This window comes from Ananas comosus, linkage group 1 (genome assembly GCF_001540865.1).
Source record: "Ananas comosus cultivar F153 linkage group 1, ASM154086v1, whole genome shotgun sequence".
NCBI lineage: Eukaryota > Viridiplantae > Streptophyta > Magnoliopsida > Poales > Bromeliaceae > Ananas > Ananas comosus.
The window spans coordinates 13,854,445-13,873,869 of NC_033621.1; the positions used below are offsets into that span (position 1 = coordinate 13,854,445).

At 38.6% G+C, this 19,425-nt stretch overlaps 4 protein-coding genes and 1 long non-coding RNA gene across 6 annotated transcripts; 2 read left to right on the forward strand and 3 right to left on the reverse strand.

Moving 5' to 3' along the window:
- On the forward strand, positions 1,813-2,429 carry LOC109719547. Its single transcript, XM_020246300.1, has one exon. The coding sequence runs from the start codon at positions 1,891-1,893 to the stop codon at positions 2,293-2,295; it is 405 nt and encodes a 134-aa protein (XP_020101889.1). The 5' UTR covers positions 1,813-1,890; the 3' UTR covers positions 2,296-2,429.
- Positions 3,792-7,521, forward strand: LOC109720467 (receptor kinase-like protein Xa21). Its single transcript, XM_020247612.1, has 2 exons — positions 3,792-6,806; positions 7,284-7,521. Exons 1-2 carry the CDS (start codon positions 4,093-4,095, stop codon positions 7,378-7,380), a joined length of 2,811 nt encoding a protein of 936 aa, XP_020103201.1. The 5' UTR covers positions 3,792-4,092; the 3' UTR covers positions 7,381-7,521.
- On the reverse strand, positions 7,509-8,335 carry LOC109720475. Of its 2 annotated transcripts, XR_002218983.1 has the most exons (3): positions 8,206-8,335; positions 7,999-8,116; positions 7,509-7,645 (listed from the first exon to the last, which is right to left on the reverse strand). It is a non-coding gene; the product is annotated as an uncharacterized LOC109720475 (long non-coding RNA). The 2 variants fall into 2 exon arrangements; XR_002218982.1 differs by lacking the exon at positions 7,509-7,645 and having other exon boundaries at positions 7,958-8,116.
- On the reverse strand, positions 10,255-11,697 carry LOC109715776 (protein PLASTID MOVEMENT IMPAIRED 1-RELATED 2-like). The gene has a single exon (XM_020240978.1). It carries the CDS (start codon positions 11,695-11,697, stop codon positions 10,255-10,257), a length of 1,443 nt encoding a protein of 480 aa, XP_020096567.1.
- LOC109715851 (uncharacterized membrane protein C776.05-like) lies at positions 15,046-18,270 on the reverse strand. Its single transcript, XM_020241097.1, has 6 exons — positions 18,214-18,270; positions 17,255-17,287; positions 16,512-16,607; positions 16,337-16,430; positions 15,932-16,169; positions 15,046-15,648 (listed from the first exon to the last, which is right to left on the reverse strand). The coding sequence occupies exons 1-6, from the start codon at positions 18,268-18,270 to the stop codon at positions 15,321-15,323; spliced, it is 846 nt and encodes a 281-aa protein (XP_020096686.1). The 3' UTR covers positions 15,046-15,320.

Genomic DNA, 19,425 nt, shown 5'->3' on the forward strand with positions numbered 1-19,425 from the left:
GATTTTAAATTCAAGTCTTTTATCATCATTTTTAATGAAATTTTTATTTTCAGCCGTTCATTTTTAGACTACTCGTTTGATAGGTAAATGATGTCGAAAATTTATAAAATTTAGTTTTCAAATACCTTCAATAGTGTAGATCAAGTCTAACGGAGCCGATTGTTGATTTGGAAGTCACATCGTCGAAAATAACTCGGTAGTATAGGTATACCAGCTGGACTCTCTCTCTCTCTCTCTCTCTCTCTCTTTCTCTCTCTCTCTCTCTCTCTCTCGAGTTAATTGCATACAGGTTTTCGCAAATATAATGAATTGTAATATATATCTCTATAAAGTTCAACTTTCATAAGTTATTCTTGCAAAAGTCCTAATATTTTCAAATATGTCCCTCTGGTTTATTACCGTTAAAGAACCGTTAGAAAACTGTTTATATTTCCAATTTTGCCATCACAAATATGTTCCTCCAAAAGTTATAACAATATAATATAAGAGGGGTAAAAATGTCAAAAATTAATCCGGGTAAAGCATTTAACCTATGGTTAACTAAACTTTTCTAACAGATTCTAACAGCAGGGACATATCTGAAAACATTAGGAGTTTTACAGGAATAACTTATGAAAATTAAACTTTATAGGGATATATTTGCAAGAACTTGTATGCAATTAACCTTATATAGAATTGAGCTTCTATACTTTTAAAAGTACGGAGACCTTTATACTTTTAAGTTGTTTTAAATGATAGGATATTCGATTAGGCGATCGGTTCCATTAGATACAACCTACGCTATTGAAACTATCTAGAAATCAATTTTTATAATTTTTTGACTTCATTTGTTTATTGAACGAGTAGCCTCAAAATGAACGGCTGAAAATAAAAATCTCATAAAAAATATTGATAAAAGGCTCAAATTTTAAATCAGAAGTATTGATCTTGCTTTGGATATTAAGTAAAATTTTTTATTAAAGTTTCATATATTTTGGATTGTTCTATACCGTTGAACTTAAAAATATGCTACATCGACCATTAAAATAGTCATTCTTGAAACTTTTTAGTTTCTAGATAGTTCTAATAGCGTAACTTATGCCTAACGCAGCCGATCGTCGAATCGGATGTCCTATCATCGAAAACAACTTACAAGTACGAAAGTCTCTGTACTTTCGAAAGTACGGAAGACACACTCTATACATACACACATGAGTCCGGCTACAATGCTATCAATAGCACCAAACACTTAGTGCTACTAAGTTTTCTGCCGTTATATCTACCATTTTGACCATTTCATTAGATCATACTATTCAACCAACCACCCACTCAACCCTAGAGGATCACCATCATTCTAACCGCACATTCCTTAATCTCAAGGTCGAAAAATTAATAGCACCAATAACTTGGTGGTATTAATAGTATTCCAGCCTAGCTCTATACACACAATATATACATTGAACATCATGTAAACGGTTAGCAGCATTTAGTCATGAATGAAACTTCTTCTCAATTTACCTTGGCCTTTACTCCACTAAATTATTTTGAAAGAAAAACAAAGTTGTATATGGTAACTAATGTCGTTATTAACTTAAATTAGAGTAGACCGGCCTTTTCTAACGCAAGTAGCAAAAGACTCGATAGTTAATATATGAGATTTTAAATTTAAAGTCCATACGTCTCACATTATCAACTAAATTTAAAGACCTACTGTAATAGATAAAGTCGGTCAATATATACTTTTCTTGTTGGAGAAGTATGAACAAATGCCATGCAACTTCCTCGAATAAATGCGGCGACGTACGCTCCTGTAACTTAAAGGCTCCTATCGTTAACTTGCAACGTTTTAGAGATTCAGCGCGCGTGTAATATATATTTCCCCTGATTTTGATTTCACTTTATTTTGGATCCATGGCCAATCTATTTAACCCCAGCTCGTATGGCCTGTATTTGGTCCCGCTCTTCCTCCTTGCCTACGTCTCCGCCAACTCTTCTGCTGCACGCCTCTTCGCGTGCGCCTCCTTCCTCATCCTGCGTCTCCTCCACATTTGCATCTGCCTTTACGAGGCCGCGCCGCACGGCTCCCCTCGCCGCGGCATCATCAGGGCTGCGGTCTGGTCGCTCTCCACTTTACTGACTGCGATGTTCTCGTACTGCATCGCGGAGACCCTTCCGCTGCCCGTGGCGGTGGTCGTGTGGTGCGCAGGCGCAGCGACAGTAACATTCGGGTTCTACTTGCTGTTCGTCTATAATAATTGTAAGAATGACGGTGCAGCTGATGCAACTGCGGCGGAGAAGCCAGCAGCTATCGATTAATGCTGTTTTGTATTTTTCATGAATTTGGGACGAAGCATGCGCAGATCACCGTATACGTACTTTACTTCAGCGTAATCTTATGTATCATGTATTATATGTATATTAATAAAATGGAATAATCCTTTGTATAAAAATGGTCTGATTACTTTAGCCACTCCAACTTCAAGAAGTCAATTTTTTTTAAAAAAATCCTTTATTAGAAACTACGGAAACTTGTAATTCATTTTAACCGGTCCTCCAAGGCTCCAACCCTAAATTAAAGCGAAGAAGGCAGCAGGACCATCGATGCACTAGGACGCCAGATGACTCTCAATACCAAACACAAAATGACTCTCAATGCCAAATGGGCCTAAAATCCAGTTTGGTGATAGATGACTCTCCCGCTAGTTCGGTTCACTCATGTTAGACTACGAATGAGAATGAGATTCACTAATTCTTCATAGTTATTATTTATTTTACAGAAATCAAATTTCAATTCTCATTTTACTCTAGAATGAAAAAGACCAATCCATTTACGATAATATTCGATTTTAAATTCTGTATTGATTCATTTTAAAGTAAATCATTTAAAATTCTCTTTCACAAATTCCTTCTCTACTTTTTTTATCACTCTTTTCTTTCTTAACTAAAATTTCTCTCGCAAAATTCTAAATATTTCATTCCGATTTTCATTCTCACAATGAGCAAAATATTTTTAAATAATTTATTATTTTATTTTTTTACTGTAGTATAATTTAAATTTAAGTTTTATTTTTATTCTAACCATAAAACAGAGGTGCTCTCAAGGCCAAACGGGGATAAGACCCAGTCTTTCCTACTGGGCCTAAAACTGAAAGCCACGTCCGGAGGGTGGGACCCGGTAGGAGCAGCCAAGGAAGACCGGCATTTACTGAGTAGCGTGCGACGACGGGTCCCGAGTTCCATTGACTACAAAGTCTACGGGCCTATGCCACATCACCATCTCTATTCTATCAATCAAATATTTTTTTTATAAAAAATTAATAAAAAATATATTTTAAAATATTACAATAGAGTGGAGAAAGCTTAAGTACTAAGGATCCGTTTGGAACGTAACATAGTTAAATTATATTATATTTATAAAAAAAACATACGGTTAATAAAATTAACCCTTTCTATTAAATTTATTCTTTTAAATATTTTTATTTTTATTTATTTATTTATTTATTACTAAAAAAAATAACTGATTAGGCCGCCGTACGCTTCCTTTCCATATGGGTACCGCTCCTCCAAAATTTTCTGTGTTTTTTACACATATGTAACTTTCGGGCAAAGTACAAGGTATTAAGTGCCCGTCGGGCACAGGTCGTATTCACTATATCGTATCGTGTAAATAAGATATCGGTATTATACAGATCCTGTACCGATGGTCCAGCTTAAAACCTTCTATTTTTTAAATTAGTAAATAAATATTTTCAATAAAATTTAAAAAATATGATAAAAAAATATACTAAATAGTTAAAATATTTTGTTGCTAAAAAAAATAAATATTTCATGCTATTATGTGTCGGTACATAAGAATTTTTTTGATCGACACGTATCGACACGGCTCGGCCTGCACCGTGTCATACTATGCAGGTAAGTTTTCGGCACAATCCCATATCACGACACTTAAATCCTTGCTTTCGGGTTTCAGCGTGGGAGTGCACATCGTAGTTAGTTTCCCTTTCCCTCCCTGCCCGTTAAGAAGATAGAAAGAGAGAGGCAGAGTTTGCTTGAAAGCTTTCCACAGTCCACACCTGAGCTGAACTCGATTACCGTTGGCCCGAGATTGCAGTTATGTCGCTGCTGTATTCACGTTCCACTTTTGTCATCCTTGTGGCCCTCCTCATTCTCTTTTCGTGCCATCACCACCGTGCAATTTCCTCGCGGGCTCACGCCGCCGCCGCGCTGCTGGACACCACCAACGCCGCCACCGACCGCCTCGCCCTCCTCTCCTTCAAGTCCTTGCTGAGCGATCCGTCGCACGCGCTTAGTTCGTGGAACGAGTCCACTCCTTTCTGCCGCTGGCAAGGCATCGAATGCGGAGGCCGCCGCCACCCGGACAGAGTCACGGCCTTGAGCTTGTCCTCCCTCAATCTCGCCGGAGCCTTCCCCCCCTCCGTCGCCAACCTCACCTTCCTCAAGAGACTCGACCTCTCTAACAACCAACTCGATGGCCAAGTTCCCGTCGAGCTCGGCCGCCTATCTCGGCTGCAGTACTTGAACCTCAGCCACAATTCTCTTCGCGGAAGCATCCCCGCGGCCCTCGGCCGTTGCTCGGCCCTTGAAACCATTGCTTTGGGATACAACCAACTTGAAGGTGAGATCCCACCCGACCTAGCAAACCTCTCCTCCCTCACGTATCTCAATCCGTCCCACAACACACTATCCGGCCAAATACCGCTCTCGCTAGGTAACCTTACCTCCCTCCGCCTTCTCGACCTAACCCGAACACAACTCTCCGGGGCCATTCCTTCTACCCTAGGCCGCCTCTCGAACCTCAAGTTCCTCTACTTAACCATCAACAACTTATCGGGAACAATACCTCCGTCCATTTGGAATATCTCCTCCCTCGTCCACCTCTTGGTGGGCGGCAACGAGCGACTCACAGGCCGCATCCCACAGGATGTCGGCGAGACCCTTCCTCGCCTCGAAGCTCTGTTCATGTATCAAAACCAGTTCTACGGACCAATTCCGGCTTCACTAGCAAACGCCACCAGGCTTTCGGATATTGAGATCAATACCAACTTCTTCAGCGGCACCATCCCTCCAGAGATCGGATCTTTGCAGCTTCTTCAGAAGCTGCTGCTCTATAAAAACTCACTCGAAGTGAAAGAACCTGATGATTGGGGCTTCTTCAAGGCCTTAACAAACTGCACTAACTTGCAATATCTGTTGTTACACAACAACAAGTTAAGTGGGTTGCTACCAACCTCAATTTCCAATCTCTCTGTTTCGATTGAAGTCATCTCTCTTGGATCGAACTCGCTCTCAGGTAGTGTTCCTGAAGGGATTGGGAACTTGGTGAACTTAAACCATTTCTCAATAGTTAATAACACTCTCACAGGTAGTCTCCCTGCATCAATAGGGATGCTTCAAAACTCGCAAATATTGGATTTTTCATATAATAACTTCACTGGAGAAATCCCATCCACCATTGGAAATCTCTCTCGGTTGTGGGAATTATATTTATATTCAAACGGGTTTAGTGGGAACATACCGAAAACACTCGGTAACTTACGTCATTTGCAGCAGCTAGACCTTTCTTATAACAAGCTGAGTGGTATGATACCTGAAGAGGTGATGGCCATCTCCTCTCTCTCAGCAGGTCTTGTCCTCTCGCATAATCTTCTTGTAGGACAGATACCTTCGGAAGTGGGAAATTTGAAGAATCTGGAGATGTTGGATGTACAAGGGAATAAACTATCCGGTACAATTCCTTCTACTCTCGGCGAGTGCCAAGTCCTTCAGTTTCTGTACGCACAAATGAACTCCTTACAGGGGAGCATTCCATCTTCTTTTAGAGCACTGAAAGCTATGCAAGAATTGGACCTCGCAAGCAACAATTTATCCGGAGAGATTCCAAGTTTTTTTGAGGATTACAGCAGCCTTTACTTTCTGAATCTCTCTTTCAACAACTTCGAGGGTGAAGTGCCGAAAACAGGGGTTTTCTCAAATATTAGCGCGTTTTCAGTCCAGGGGAATAAAAAGCTCTGCGGAGGAATCAAGCAACTTCATTTACCACCTTGTAATATCAAATCCCCACACAACAAACACACTTTTAGAACACTGATAATCGTGATTCTAGTTATAGTCGCTTCCGTGATTATCAGTTCAATCTTGCTATTGTTTTTCTTCTTCTATTCTCGATGTTGGCCGGAATCTGCAAGAGATCCTTCAACATCCCTGAAAGACCATTTAAGAATCTCTTACTCTGAATTGGTTAAAGCAACAGACGGATTCTCAGCGACTAACTTAATTGGCACGGGAAGCTATGGTTCTGTTTACAAAGGAGTATTGGAAGGCGAGGGAGAAGATAGTGTAAAGGTTGTGGCCGTGAAGGTTCTCAACCTTCAGACACCTGGATCTTTAAAAAGTTTCACAGCAGAGTGTGAAGCCATGAAGAACCTTCGACATAGAAATCTTGTAAGGATAATAACTTCGTGTTCGAGCTCAGATTACAATGGGAATGAATTCAAAGCGCTAGTCTTCGAATTCATGCCGAATGGTAGTTTGGAAGATTGGCTGCATCACGAAGCAAGCTCACAAGCTGAATCAAAACACTTGAGCCTTCTGCAAAGATTGAACATTGCAATTGATGTGGCTTCTGCATTGGATTATCTTCATTGCCACTCTGGCACACCAATTGTGCACCGTGATCTGAAGCCAAACAACGTTCTTTTGGATGATGACATGGTTGCGCATGTGGGGGACTTTGGATTAGCCCGGTTCCGGACAGCCCAAAAGTCAGCGAGCTCGATCGGGTTTATCGATTGGATACGTAGCTCCAGGTTAGTGTATCAACTGCCACATTTTTCTATTTTTCCTGTTGGATAATACTGTCTAAGCTTTCAAAAATGATATCATATACAATCTAGTTACTGTGATTCATGCATAAAAGGATACAAGGATAGGAAATCAGTGTAATGTACTCTAATTTTGAGCGACAATATCAATAAATACACAAAGAACCCAAAAAGATTATGAGACTTTTGTATATAGATCCCTTGCAATTTAGATAATTATGTGTTTACCCTTCTAAAGTGAAACTTTGCATCCATATTATCAGAAACAGCCAAATTTGTATAGATGGCCCTCTACTCTACTCCACGTAATAAAATATTAATTGGAAAAAGCAAATGACAAAACGACAGTTCTAAAACTTGTAGAACAATTATCCTTTAAACCTTGGCAGATGTCGTATCACTAGTTTTTTGAAGACATTGACTTACAAACTTATTCATTCCCATATATCTTGATTGTCCTAGAGTATGGAGCGGGGAACAGAGTCTCTGCACATGGAGACATCTACAGTTTTGGGATACTTCTCATGGAGATGATGACAGGAAGAAGACCCACAGATAACATCTTTAAAGAAGATCTAAGCCTTCACAGGTATGTTGAGATTGCGTTTCCTGATAGGGTCATTGAGATTGTCGATGCTCGCTTGCTTGCAGAACTAGCAGATGATGAAGACGAAGCTTTCGAAGAGAAGGAATCAACTGGCGGAAAAGCATTTCAGTGCATAGTTTCATTGCTTAGAGTCGGCCTCATGTGTTCAAAGCAATTCCCCGCCGAGCGAATGCTGATTGGAGATGTCATCAAGGAATTGCATGTAGTTCGAGAAATGCTGCTAGGGAAGAAGGATGTGTAGAAAGGAGGAAATGAAGATAGAAAGGAAGCATGTCTTCGAAACGATGCTTCATGATCCATGTGAAATCGTTAATGTTTCTCAGGGATGTAAACTTTATCCAAGCACACAGAATATGTGTATTTGTAGTTGGTAGTTAGCAATATATACAAAAGCCTTGTAGGTGCTGGAAACACAAAGAGCTCTAATACTGCTAAGTCCTTTGATGTAAAATCAAAGAACTAAGACTATGAAAGACAAGTTTAGGATTTATCAGCACATTTTGCTAAAAGTAAAATAATGTTAAAAAAAAAAAAAAGAGAATGATTTATTCATGGTTAGGAGAGGAGCACCTTTTTCATGGCTACAGTTATTTCAAGGCTCTGTAGTGGCCCCATCCTGGAGAATGAAGAGATAAGCCTCTCCAACTTCTATTGGCCCAAATCTGATTCCTCTGCTTCCTTGGCAATGCTAAATTAGACCAACAAAAAATAATAATAATAATAACTCCCAGAAAAAAAAAGAATTGAGCTAAAAAAAAGAAGTGGAGATGAACATACCTTTGCTCGAATAATAATTCCACCTCAAAATCCCAAATCCATCGAATTTACACAGCAATCCCACTAAAAGGAAAATAAAAATGGCGGCGTCTGCGATCGCCTCCGCCATTTCTTCTTCTTCGTCGTTGTCGTTGTCGTCGTCGCCCTTCTCCCGTTCGCATCTCCTCCCTTCTCGAAGACGACCACTGAAGGTGTTCGCCATGGCTAGCGAGAAGAAGGTAACCGCTTCTCCTCTCCTCCTTTCTCCCCCTCCCAGTCCGATCCGTATAGAAAAACCCCTAGACTTAAATCCGCGGGATTGGAACCCTAGGTTAACCGCTACTACGAGGGCTGGAAGAAGCATGATGGGCTGCAAGAATCTTTTAAGTTCGATCACTACTCTGATCTTCTTCATCGACAATTCCGTAATCAAGCCTAATCCACTCATCTAAAGTCAGCGTACTATCTTCTATCAACCCGTCATGATTGTCTCCGTTATCTTTAACATCTGGCATATGTAAGCCAGCAGGTGCTCCGTGTAGGAGTTATAGGGGGTTTGCTTCTGGCGGCTGTGGTGGGCATCCATAGCTGGAACTTCACTTATATATTTTTCACTTATTTTTTATTTTTTCTTTTTTCTTTTCATGCCGGATTGTATTTTGAGAGGCTAATTTTTTTAAAGTGTCTTAATTTTTGTCTTTTATTGTCAACGTTTAGATTGTATTCATTTTTTTAAACATAGTTTAGATTCTATGTCCTTACCTCTCGACAAATTTAATGCCAAGCCTTTATCTTATTCATTCTCTTACCATATGCATTGTGGAATGGCCTCTGACAGTGCGATCTGGAATTTGATGTTTCAGTTAATTACTTCTTTCATATATTTAGTTGCAAAAATTGAATAGGAAGTAGTAATTTCATTTATTGTGATCGAGGCATTGATATTTTGAAGTGGATGTATTATTACGTGACTTAAACTTACTATATACATAGGTTGGATTGTAGGAATATTGAATTTTTAAAGGTTTTTTAGCTTCTTTATTTTTTTTCGTACTTTAGCTTAGTCTCTTTTCTTTGTTTACTGTTGCTTTTGCCTCCAATGATACAAACTTTTATACCATATTTATAGTTTAATTCGAACGATAAATTTTACTTTTAAACCTATTTTGAAATATGCAAGATGTTCTTGGTTGAACTTTTTATTTTAACTCATGTAGGCATTGTTTCAATTGTCTGTAAATATTATTACCTGCCATATTCATTTTCATCAAGTATAATTACTTTTTAAATTAACCCGATCGATGCTCCTAAAATTTTGTGCTTATGTTTGGATTGAAAGTTAACATATAACGAGGAAAAATTGCACTTTTGGACCTTAGTCTATGAAATAGAGAACAGGGCTTTTGTCCTCGAATTTTACCAAATGGATTGTATTTTTTTTGTTAAGAAAGATCTGAGATACGTAAAGCCTTTTAGTTCTCTGACTTGCCTCCAGTGAAGTTGCAGTTTCAAACTCGGGCTATTTGCCGCATTGTAAATGTCGCTGTATTAATTTTCCAGCGGCATAATTTTTTTTTTTTTTACTTCTTATAGCCTTTTTATTCTCATATTTTACTGTAGTAATTACCTTCAGTATTTTTATTCTCATATTTACCTCCTGTGTTTTAATATTTTTTTAGCGTGAGGTGGCACAATTGTACTTGAAATCTGCATTATTTTTGTGTTGAAAGCTCCAGTTATTCTTTGCATGTTTGGCACAAATGTGATGGAATCCATCGACCGTATGCATATGTGGCACCCTTCTTCTGAAATCCAGTTTTGTGCCTGATGCTTGGCACACTCGGCGTTAATTTGGCTAAGGTTTTCTCTGTTGCCTCAGCGGTTCCATTAATTGGGCTACTCCAATCCGCTTCTGCTTTCACTTAAGGTGGATCCTCTTTGTCGGCATGTTATCGTTTAATCGCCGGTCGCGCGTCGAAGTTTCTCCATTCTTCATCCGTCTACCGTATGGCTCTGCCTTGCGCCCACTTGTTATTTACCGCGTTGGCACTCTATGCTCTGCCGTCAGTTTCATTTATGATTGAGGTCCTTTCCTGTTCGCTGTCCGATCACTGTTTCCTCGCCGAAATCACGACGAAGGCTACTGTTGCTGGAGGCCAAAACTTCCTTCTTGAACTGCTTCCACAATTGCTCCCTTGGTGAGTCGGGATCACTATCGGAGCTCAATTCCGATGAGCTTTCATCTATACCTAACATGCGCAAGATCGCAGAATCACGATTAGACCTGCGACCAACATAGCTCTGCGGATCAGTCAAGTTCTCTTCAATTTTCGGAGATTCTAATGTGTCCTCTGATCCTCGAACTGAGAAGGCAACAAAAGCGGATTCCGTCTCTTTCGCCATTTGATCCTCTTCGACAACTTGGTCTGCCGTGCTAGATCCGCCAATTCGATCCGTCGAACTAACCTCGACTCCCTGCTCGATCACGGTATACTTTGTTTCGTCGCACCCGTCCTCCTCCGAACATCCCTTGAGCAGCTCTGACAATGTGTAGTGTCTCGACTTCAACTTGGCCACCTCGCCGAGCTGACTTTGTGCCTCATGATCACTGCTGCCGCCACAAGAATTTTCATCTTCCGGCTCGAGAGGCGCACCGGACTTTGAGCTGCGCGGGATCTCATGGAGCACCTTCTTCACATTGTCCGTCGAATGCCGTTGATCATTGCTTCCAATCGAATCATTCATCTGACCAGGCCAATTCGATCCCCCGGCCTTTTCATATAAGACCTCGGAGATCTTCTTCTCCGCAATCGGATTGGCGGTGGCAGCAGCGCCGTCCTTGAGGATCGAGAATCCTAGGCTGACATCGAGCATTGCGCCCCTCGCCGCCCCGGATAGGCGGAGGCTGGTGCTCCACCTCCCCGCCGCCTTCTCCTCCTCCGCCATCTCCTCTGCGGTGAGCGGCAGCAACCGCGCCAGGTCCACCCGGTGCCTCCCGAGGTCCACCTCCGGGGATCCCACCACCGCGGCGCGGATCGCGAACGGGCGCGGCTCGTAGTGCACCGCGCGGAGCCGGGGCCCGCCGCCCCGGGTGTAGTACACGGAGCACCGGTGCGTTAGGGTTTCCTCGAACTCGGCGGCGCCGCCCACGAGGCGGACGGGGCGCGTCGCCCCGGCGTCGTCGGCGGCGGAGGAGGCGCGGCGCCACCGGACGGCGAGGGCGGCGCCGTGGAGCGCCGCGGGGAGGCCGTCGACGGAGTGGACGCGGAGGGAGAAGACGCACTCGAGGCGGCGTTGGTCGATGTGGGAGAGCGCCTTGAGGGACCTCCTCCACGGCGAGGGCTTCTTCGAGGACGAGGGCTTGGGCCTGGGGCAGGCGACGTCGCCGGAGGAGCGGCCGGGGACGAGGGAGAGGGCTCTGCTTAGGGTTTGGATGTCGCGGAGGAAACGGCCGTCTCCGGCGTCGTCGTCGTCGGCGTCGCCTCCCATGGCGGAGAGCGACCTCTCCGACATGGCTTGAAGTGGAGTTCCGAAAAAAGAGGAGCTCATGTGACCGTCACGCGAAGAGGCGAATTACAGCAAGGAAGTGGAGTTCCGTTCCGTTCCGTTCCGGGGTTCTCCCTCTGACCTCTGTCCGTCGTCGTTGCGTTTGAAGAGAAAGGCTGTGCCTGCATGGATTTGACATGGTGATAGCTTTATTGGTCTATTTTAATTTTAATTTATTATTAGTGTAATTAATTAACATCTAATTTTGTTTTGTCACTTATAAAAATATTTTCAGGTTAGTATTTTCCCTTCGAGGGTTAAATAGGGATTAGCCGAGATTAATAATGCGTTACCGATAAATAAAAAGATTAGAGCATTCAAAACGAGGGGTCAGAGTGGTTGGATAAAATGTGGGGAGATTCGAAACGTGCAAACATGTCTAAACAAATTAATAAATAGGATTCTCGTGTCTTCTTACATCTTACTTACTTATCACGTGGCTACACTTTAAGCGGTTAAGCCGTTACGTAGCCGCTTAATGTCGGGGAGGGACCGCCTGTCCCTAGAGCAAGTCGCAAAAGGCTTGGTGGTTAGTAGTACCTGAAATCCAAGTTCGAATCCTAGTTGCTTCATATTTCCAACTAAATTTATTTATAAATAAAATAAACGAAGCATGTAGCGTGTTATCTCTCTCTCAAAAAAAAAAAAAAAAAAATGTCTGGTAGGACCGGGTCCCATATTATTTTAAATTTATCAAAATTTTAGAGTAAATTTTAATTTGTGTTTTTTTTTTCGCTTAGCATATTTGTGTAGTGACAATCTATGGTTTTAAGAATTACATTTTTTAGTCGGCCTTTTTAGTATTTGTATTTTTTTAATTTTTAATATGTCATTAAATAGAGTGGCAAAAAAATTCTATGTACAGATATAGAATGGTAAAAATGTGAATCATAGCCTAGGATGGCAAAATATTATTTTGTATCATTCCATAATTTCTAAAGTATAATACTTTGAGATCATGCAATTTATAAAATATAGTAATACTTTATAGGATAAAATAAAAAATGATGCAAAATAGCAACAACTGCAATTTTCTTAACTGAAAAAAAAAAGAAAATTCAAAATACGAATTCGCTAATCCATGAAAGGGTTAATCAAATTTTAACATTGCCGTCCCCATTTGGATTAGTTAATTTATACCGGCTCCACACAATATGATCAGAATTTAAGTCACACTTTAAGCCAAAAAAGATCGATGCACACACGCAGTGACCTACAAAATACAAAATTTATTAAAATTAAAATTTAAAATTTTACCTTTATTAAGTAACTGTCGCGAGCCCTGTTCTTCAATTTTTCATTGCTCACTGCTGTAAAAATCACGCTGATAGATTTTTTTTTTTAGAGATAGATAGCACGTTATCCGCTTCGTTTATTTTATTTAGAAATAAATTTGCTAGAAATGTGAATTAACTAGAATTCGAACTTGGTCTCGAATATCAATCACCAAATTCTTTGTCACTTGCTCTAGGGACGGTCGGTATCGCGTTGATAGCTTGCTCCGAGATATGAAGGGCATTGTGGTAATTTCATATTTTCAAAATACCAAACTACCGCTTCGTTACCTCTCTCCTTTTCACTACTGCAGTATAATGATATGGGTTTTCTTGGTCAATGGCCCTCTCCCTCTCTTTCTCTATTTTCCTTTTTTTTCTTTCCCCTTTGGTGTTTGGGGCCATCATTTTTTCCCTTGGAATGCTTTGTGATTTGTACAGCAGTAGTTGAAGCATATTCGAGATTACGATTGGTTTCTTTCTCTTTTTTGGATAGATAGATAGGTCTGTTACTCCATTCCAAAAAGGAAAAAAAGAAAAGAAAAGAAAAGAAGAAGTGTATTGGTTTTATTTGCAGAGGAATGCTTCAATACACCAGGTAAAATAAATTTAACTGTTCATATTTTAAGGGCGAGATTGATTTTTGCATAGTGGTTACCTGCTCAACAGGTTACCATTCATAAGGATAATATGAAAAAAAAATATATATAAACTAATTATCAAATTTGATCAACCTTATACAAATATTTGTTTTCTTGTTTAATTTTGTTACTTACCAAATTAGATAGTGCTAATTTGATAAGTAATAAATCTTTATAAATTGAATTTAAAATTCAATTTGAGCTTAAACTTTATAATTGTGTACATTAAATTCAAACTTAATTTTTATTTTTATTTTCAGAATGAAAAAATTTATGTTTAAATGAATAGTATATTTCAATTCAAATTGTTAATTTGATATATTAAAATGACACGAAATTTCAAATATATTAATTTAATTTAAATTATAAATTATGCTGTATTTATAAACATAACTTTTATTTTTTATTTAAATTAAAGGCTTTTATTTTTAAAATTAAATTCAAATTGTTCATTCGATAGTAAAAACAACATTAAAGTTTAAAAATATTGATTAAAATTAAATTTTAAATTTAGATTTAGTTTATATTATAGTTAAAAAAATAAAATTTGTTAACTATTTAAACTAAATGATTCTAAAGCAAAAAAGGAAAAGAGGTGCGGCAAGGAAGAAAAAATCGCGGCCTACGTGTAGGAAAATATCGCGGTCCACGAGGCTACACTCAGCCTCGTGGACTGTGTGGAGTGAGAGGTCCATGGTGGACATCTCGCTCCACTCCCCCTTTTTGTGTGTGTGTGTGTTGTGTGTGTGTGTATATATATATATATATCCAATTTTATTTTTATATTTTATAAGAATTATAATTATTTATGCATGATAATAGCATAAATCTAAAAAATTTTAATTAAATAAACGAATTTTTATTCCGAATTTTTAAATGATAAACGTAAAATTTTCGTATAAATCGCGTATACGAATTATTGGCGAATCTAATTTTTAAACCGTATTTTTCAACGAACTTAAAAATTAAAATACGATATTTATTCGTATTTTATCCGTATCGAATTTTTATCGTATTCGAATTAACTAACTATGGTTTAAAGACACGAGGTTTAATTTAGGAAAGGTAATAATACAAAGATGGAATATTGGAGGATAAGAATGAAGGAAGGTGGAAGATTCTAAATTTATAAAAATGACATGTTATGAGGATGAAAATTTACCAAAATGCCCTCATTGCAACTCCATGTAATAAAAAAAAATTTTGCCCTTATTAAAGTGGTGACCGGTATCTATACCCCCAAGTGTCGGTCACCCTCTTTTAATAGGTCTATCGTTACCATCCATTTAAAGAATTTTAATGGTTGAGATTTATTCGGTGCATAGGAGTTCAGAGAAATTGATTTTATGGCACCAAAGTAGAAGATTAATTGCATTCAAATCCTGTCACTTGATTCAAAGTTTTAAAATCTTAAGTTAAGATACAGAAAGTCCTGCAATCCTTCCTAAATAAGAATTAACTTGATAGGATGGAATGGATAGACATATCTGTAAACTGATAATCTTTAATTAGAGTATCTATGTAAAAGCACCAAAACGTTGTCGCGCGGCATAAGGATACAAGAAGAAAACGTAAAAGGCGATGTATATTCGTTGCGCCCAAACAACCTGAATTTCCATCGTTCCTACGATGGTTTTATGAATTATTTTGCTCATCATCATATTTGTTGTAATGATTAGTAGAAAGACCAACTGCAGGTTCCCGCATCTGATCGAAAGTCGGCTTCGATCGTCTCTTTATTTTTCTTCTCTTTACTGACGACTTGCCGTGGCGTGGCATCTAAAAGAAAACTCGCGCCGTACCATATGGTTGCAGAGATCTTGAAGATTTGAAACACCACATGCATCCTGTAAGAAAGGAATATGGGGACCGTAAGGGCCATCGTCGCGACGGTGAACACGGCTTGGATCAATATGTACATGATCCGACGGTTCTGATCTCCGAGCATGCCGCTTAGCAGCCACCAGATGTTGTTCGCCCTCTTCGCCTTCTTCGAGAGCTCCCTATTGGGTTTTTGACCAGCATTACAGACCCCAATGAGTTGAGGAACAGGAGACCAAATGAATTCGAAGGGTGATGCATGTTAGTGTGACTTCATTGACAGTAGACTGATAGAAGAACTTAATGGCTTAAGGAGAGATGTACATAATATCAGTTTTTCCTGGCGATTGGTTATGTGCATCAACATCATAATCATAGTTATATTCAATGTTTTAATTTTAGCTTTGGAAAAACCATGCATCAGATATTAAACAATTAGGTTCCATGAAGTTGTAAGATAAGAACCTGTAAGAAGTCATGATCTCAGGATCCTGCAATAGCCTCTGCCGTCTTAGAACATCGACTACGAGGAAATAGAGGAGTTGCCATAATGCATAGGCCACTAAAGGAACCAAAAATAGCCATGTCCAAATGTATGACTTGTCTTCGACGTAGGGCCATGATGCTCGAGCCGCTACTCCGTCCAGACGCATGGCAGAAAAAGTTTGCGGGTTCCACCATCGAATAGTGAAAAAAACTATCCCTGAAACATAGCACGCAATGAATAGTTAATGAAGCTAACTTGTTTGCTGAAGTGATTCAGAGTGTCTAATGTTCGAAAATTTTACTGAATTGCTTATGTAACTCTTTATAATACATAAGCTAAGTATTTTTATTCTTTCTTTTCTGAAAGCTACATAAGCTTCTTACCAGGTAAAAAATGTATTACTACGCTGACGATTTTGTCGAGAGAACTGAACACCAGACTACACCGCCAAACAATTAATGCCCAAGCGAGAGGCCCCTGAAACGATTTTACTGCGGAATAAGTACATAATATACAAGGGTAAAATAATTATATGCCAGAACATAACGAAAACTTTACCTCTGCAAATGAGAAGCAAACCATGAAAAGCTTTTCGTTCCTCGGAAAGAAGAGGAGCATCGCTAGGAAGAATGTATTTGCGTAGTAGCAGAAATCCTACAATTAAGTGTAGTGGTTATTCATAGCATTATTGGAAAATATAAAAGCATCTTATAGCTTGAGAGAAACAAATTATATAAGCCAAAAAAGAAATATACAAAATCATTTCAACACACACACACACACCTGCACGCACACGAAGATCCCGTGAGGCAATTCTGAAAACCGTCCCCCCACTCTCAAAACTGCTTTTAATTATCAGATTCGTTTCATTTACAAGCTTTGAATCGCCTTGGTATACATTTTTTTTTTTTTTTTACTAATTTTCTTGAAAGTAAATGGTAAAACAAAGTCTTCACAAACTTGAACAATGAAGTAATTAAGTGAGAATAACAAGCAGAGCTTACGGTAACATTTAAGTCTGCAAATTACCAACCTCCAAATAAATGTCGAGGGATCGCTAAAGATTCTGAAAACTCTTGCCTCCACATTAATTATCAGCAATATTCTTCTATTGTTGCGCCATGTTACGGTGTTCCAGCGATATTACAATACCAATTAACTTTGTTTTTTTTTTCCTCTCCCTTCCTAAGCTAGGTCAGTAACTATCTGACTTAGAAGAAGCAACTTTCACCAACAGTAATAAGTGCAAAGCACTAGAAAACTCTATTATATTAACAAATTACTCACAGGAAAGAACATACTGCCATTTTCTTGTAGCGATAGTAATATCCAGCCTGAGAGAACAAATGTAGAACATAAAACAAGCCGAGTATACATACTGACACATCTTGGGGCCTGATCAATCAAAATTAACGACACATGTACAAAGAAGAACTATCAAAAAGCCTTTAATTACTTAACTGTTGACGAGCACTAACACATTAAAAGAGAGCTTCTCAAGCACCAAGATGAAGCAAAATGCACCCAAATCCAAGCACACCCAAACAAAATGAGTCACCTGAATCATCTTAAAATCACATTGTGGAGAAAGAAACTCGATTTATGGCAAATTAATAATTGACAACCAAATTTCATTTGCCGACCGAAAAAAAATTGTTTATAAACTCCAAAAATTAACCAACTTTGATATATACACCCATATATTACGAAATGCTATACCGCTCGGTCATTATATTACCCCAAAAGAGTATGATCAGAAATTATCTTAAGCAGCCCTCTCCCGAAGGATAGCAAGACATGTGGTAAATGCTAATTTTTTCAGCAACAATTAATGGAATGAACTTAGAACTAGCTCTGATAAACGTTGTCAAATAATCGATCGAATTAGAAAACGACCCAGTAACTTTCCTTTAAGAAAAAAAAAAGAGAAAAAAAAAAAAAAAAAAAAAAAAAAATAAATTACATCTATCATCATCATGTTTCAGTAAAGCTACAATTATTTTATAGCTAAACTCATAGCCGCCAACAAACAATCAAACAAATTATTTTTGCAGTACAACTACTGAAATAAGATGCGTTCGTGGCTCTCGGCTTGTTGGCGAATCTTAACAGCGTGCTTGGACAAAATCCTCTCACCAAAATTGAAAATTTTTTTTTGCAATCCATAAAAATTATCCGGAGAAAATAAAAAAAAAAAAAAAAAAAAAACGCACCAGAGCATAGTAAGAAAGTACTCAAATCAGCAATTCGCCGTATGTACGCTATCCTTTCGCCGGATCTTTGGATCGCCTTCGGCATCTGACGCCCCCTCCGCCATTTTCGGTTAGTTCCTAAAAAGAATCAAAAATTACCTTTAATCTTTCTTTTTTACCTTTTTTTGTTTTCGTGAATCTGACGCGAGAGCGAGCGAGAGATGAGCGCGCCTTGAGGAGGACCTATATTATCGTCAACCGTCATCCTCTGCGTTGACGTTAATAATTAGTTATCTATCAAAGGTGGATTTTTGGCAGAAGTATTCCTCAATATTTTTTTTTTACATAAACTTCCCTCCTAATGCTTGTAATTTTATTTTTTTTCAATAATATCTAATTTTTTTTTCATACCTGCTTATTCTTCGGGTAGGCATACATATAAATAAGTGCAACATTGTTAATCAAAACATAGAAGTTAGAATTGCTTGTAAATATTAACTTAATCATTAGCAAATTGCATGATTTAACTGAAGTGAAATAGAAAGAGCAAAAGAGGTTAAGAGTATGTTAGGTGTAGAGGAGAGACTATGTGGGGGCACTTCGCATATTGAATTTTCTGCATTTTAATTTTTTTTTTTTTTTTTTTTTGGCTTTAGATCCTTTTTCTTAATTACTTGTCGAGATTGTTTTCAACTCGTGAATAATAAATGTTGAAGGGCTCTATTGCAAAAAAAAGGGGAAAACTTCAAAAACCGCCCCTGTGGTTTCGTACTTTCTCACTTTAGTACCATGTGATTTAGAATATATCAATTTGATGCCCTGTGGTTTCATTTTTATCTTTTCGGCAGCTTTTTTGTTAATATTTCGTTAAATTATATATAAAAAGACTTTAGATACCCATCTAGGTTTAGCGAATATTTACTTTAGTATCCTTTAATTTTAATTTTGTCACTGATTTAAGAAAAAAATAGTAAAATTGATAATAAAAAGAGAAAAATGAAACCACATGACACTAAATTGATACACTTTAAATCATAGGATACTAAAGTGAGAAAGTGCGAAACCACAGGTGGTTTTTTGAAGTTTTTTCCAAAAAAAAAAGAAAAAATAAGGGTTTAAACAGTAGATGTACCAATGGAATATTCCGTATATGTGCTCTTAAATAGATCCAAGATTCTGCGCACCTTTTTTAAGAATATCCAGGAGCAGCAAGAAAAATCAAACAAAGTGGGCGGGGCCTAGGCCTTGCAACTCCAGAGCCCAAATCCAATTTTGTCTGA

Bases quoted from the DNA above. Each gene is read 5' to 3' on its own strand.
- LOC109719547 (XM_020246300.1), top strand. From the start codon at position 1,891: ATGGCCAATCTATTTAACCCCAGCTCGTATGGCCTGTATTTGGTCCCG.
- LOC109720467 (XM_020247612.1), top strand. From the start codon at position 4,093: ATGTCGCTGCTGTATTCACGTTCCACTTTTGTCATCCTTGTGGCCCTC. The intron at 6,807-7,283 runs GTTAGTGTATCA...TGATTGTCCTAG, and splicing joins GATTGGATACGTAGCTCCAG to AGTATGGAGCGGGGAACAGA.
- LOC109715776 (XM_020240978.1), bottom strand. From the start codon at position 11,697: ATGTCGGAGAGGTCGCTCTCCGCCATGGGAGGCGACGCCGACGACGAC.
- LOC109715851 (XM_020241097.1), bottom strand. From the start codon at position 18,270: ATGGCGGAGGGGGCGTCAGATGCCGAAGGCGATCCAAAGATCCGGCGA. The intron at 17,288-18,213 runs GTACATACGGCG...TTGTTCTCTCAG, and splicing joins AGATCCGGCGAAAGGATAGC to GCTGGATATTACTATCGCTA. The intron at 15,649-15,931 runs GTTCTTATCTTA...AAAACCCAATAG, and splicing joins GAGATCATGACTTCTTACAG to GGAGCTCTCGAAGAAGGCGA.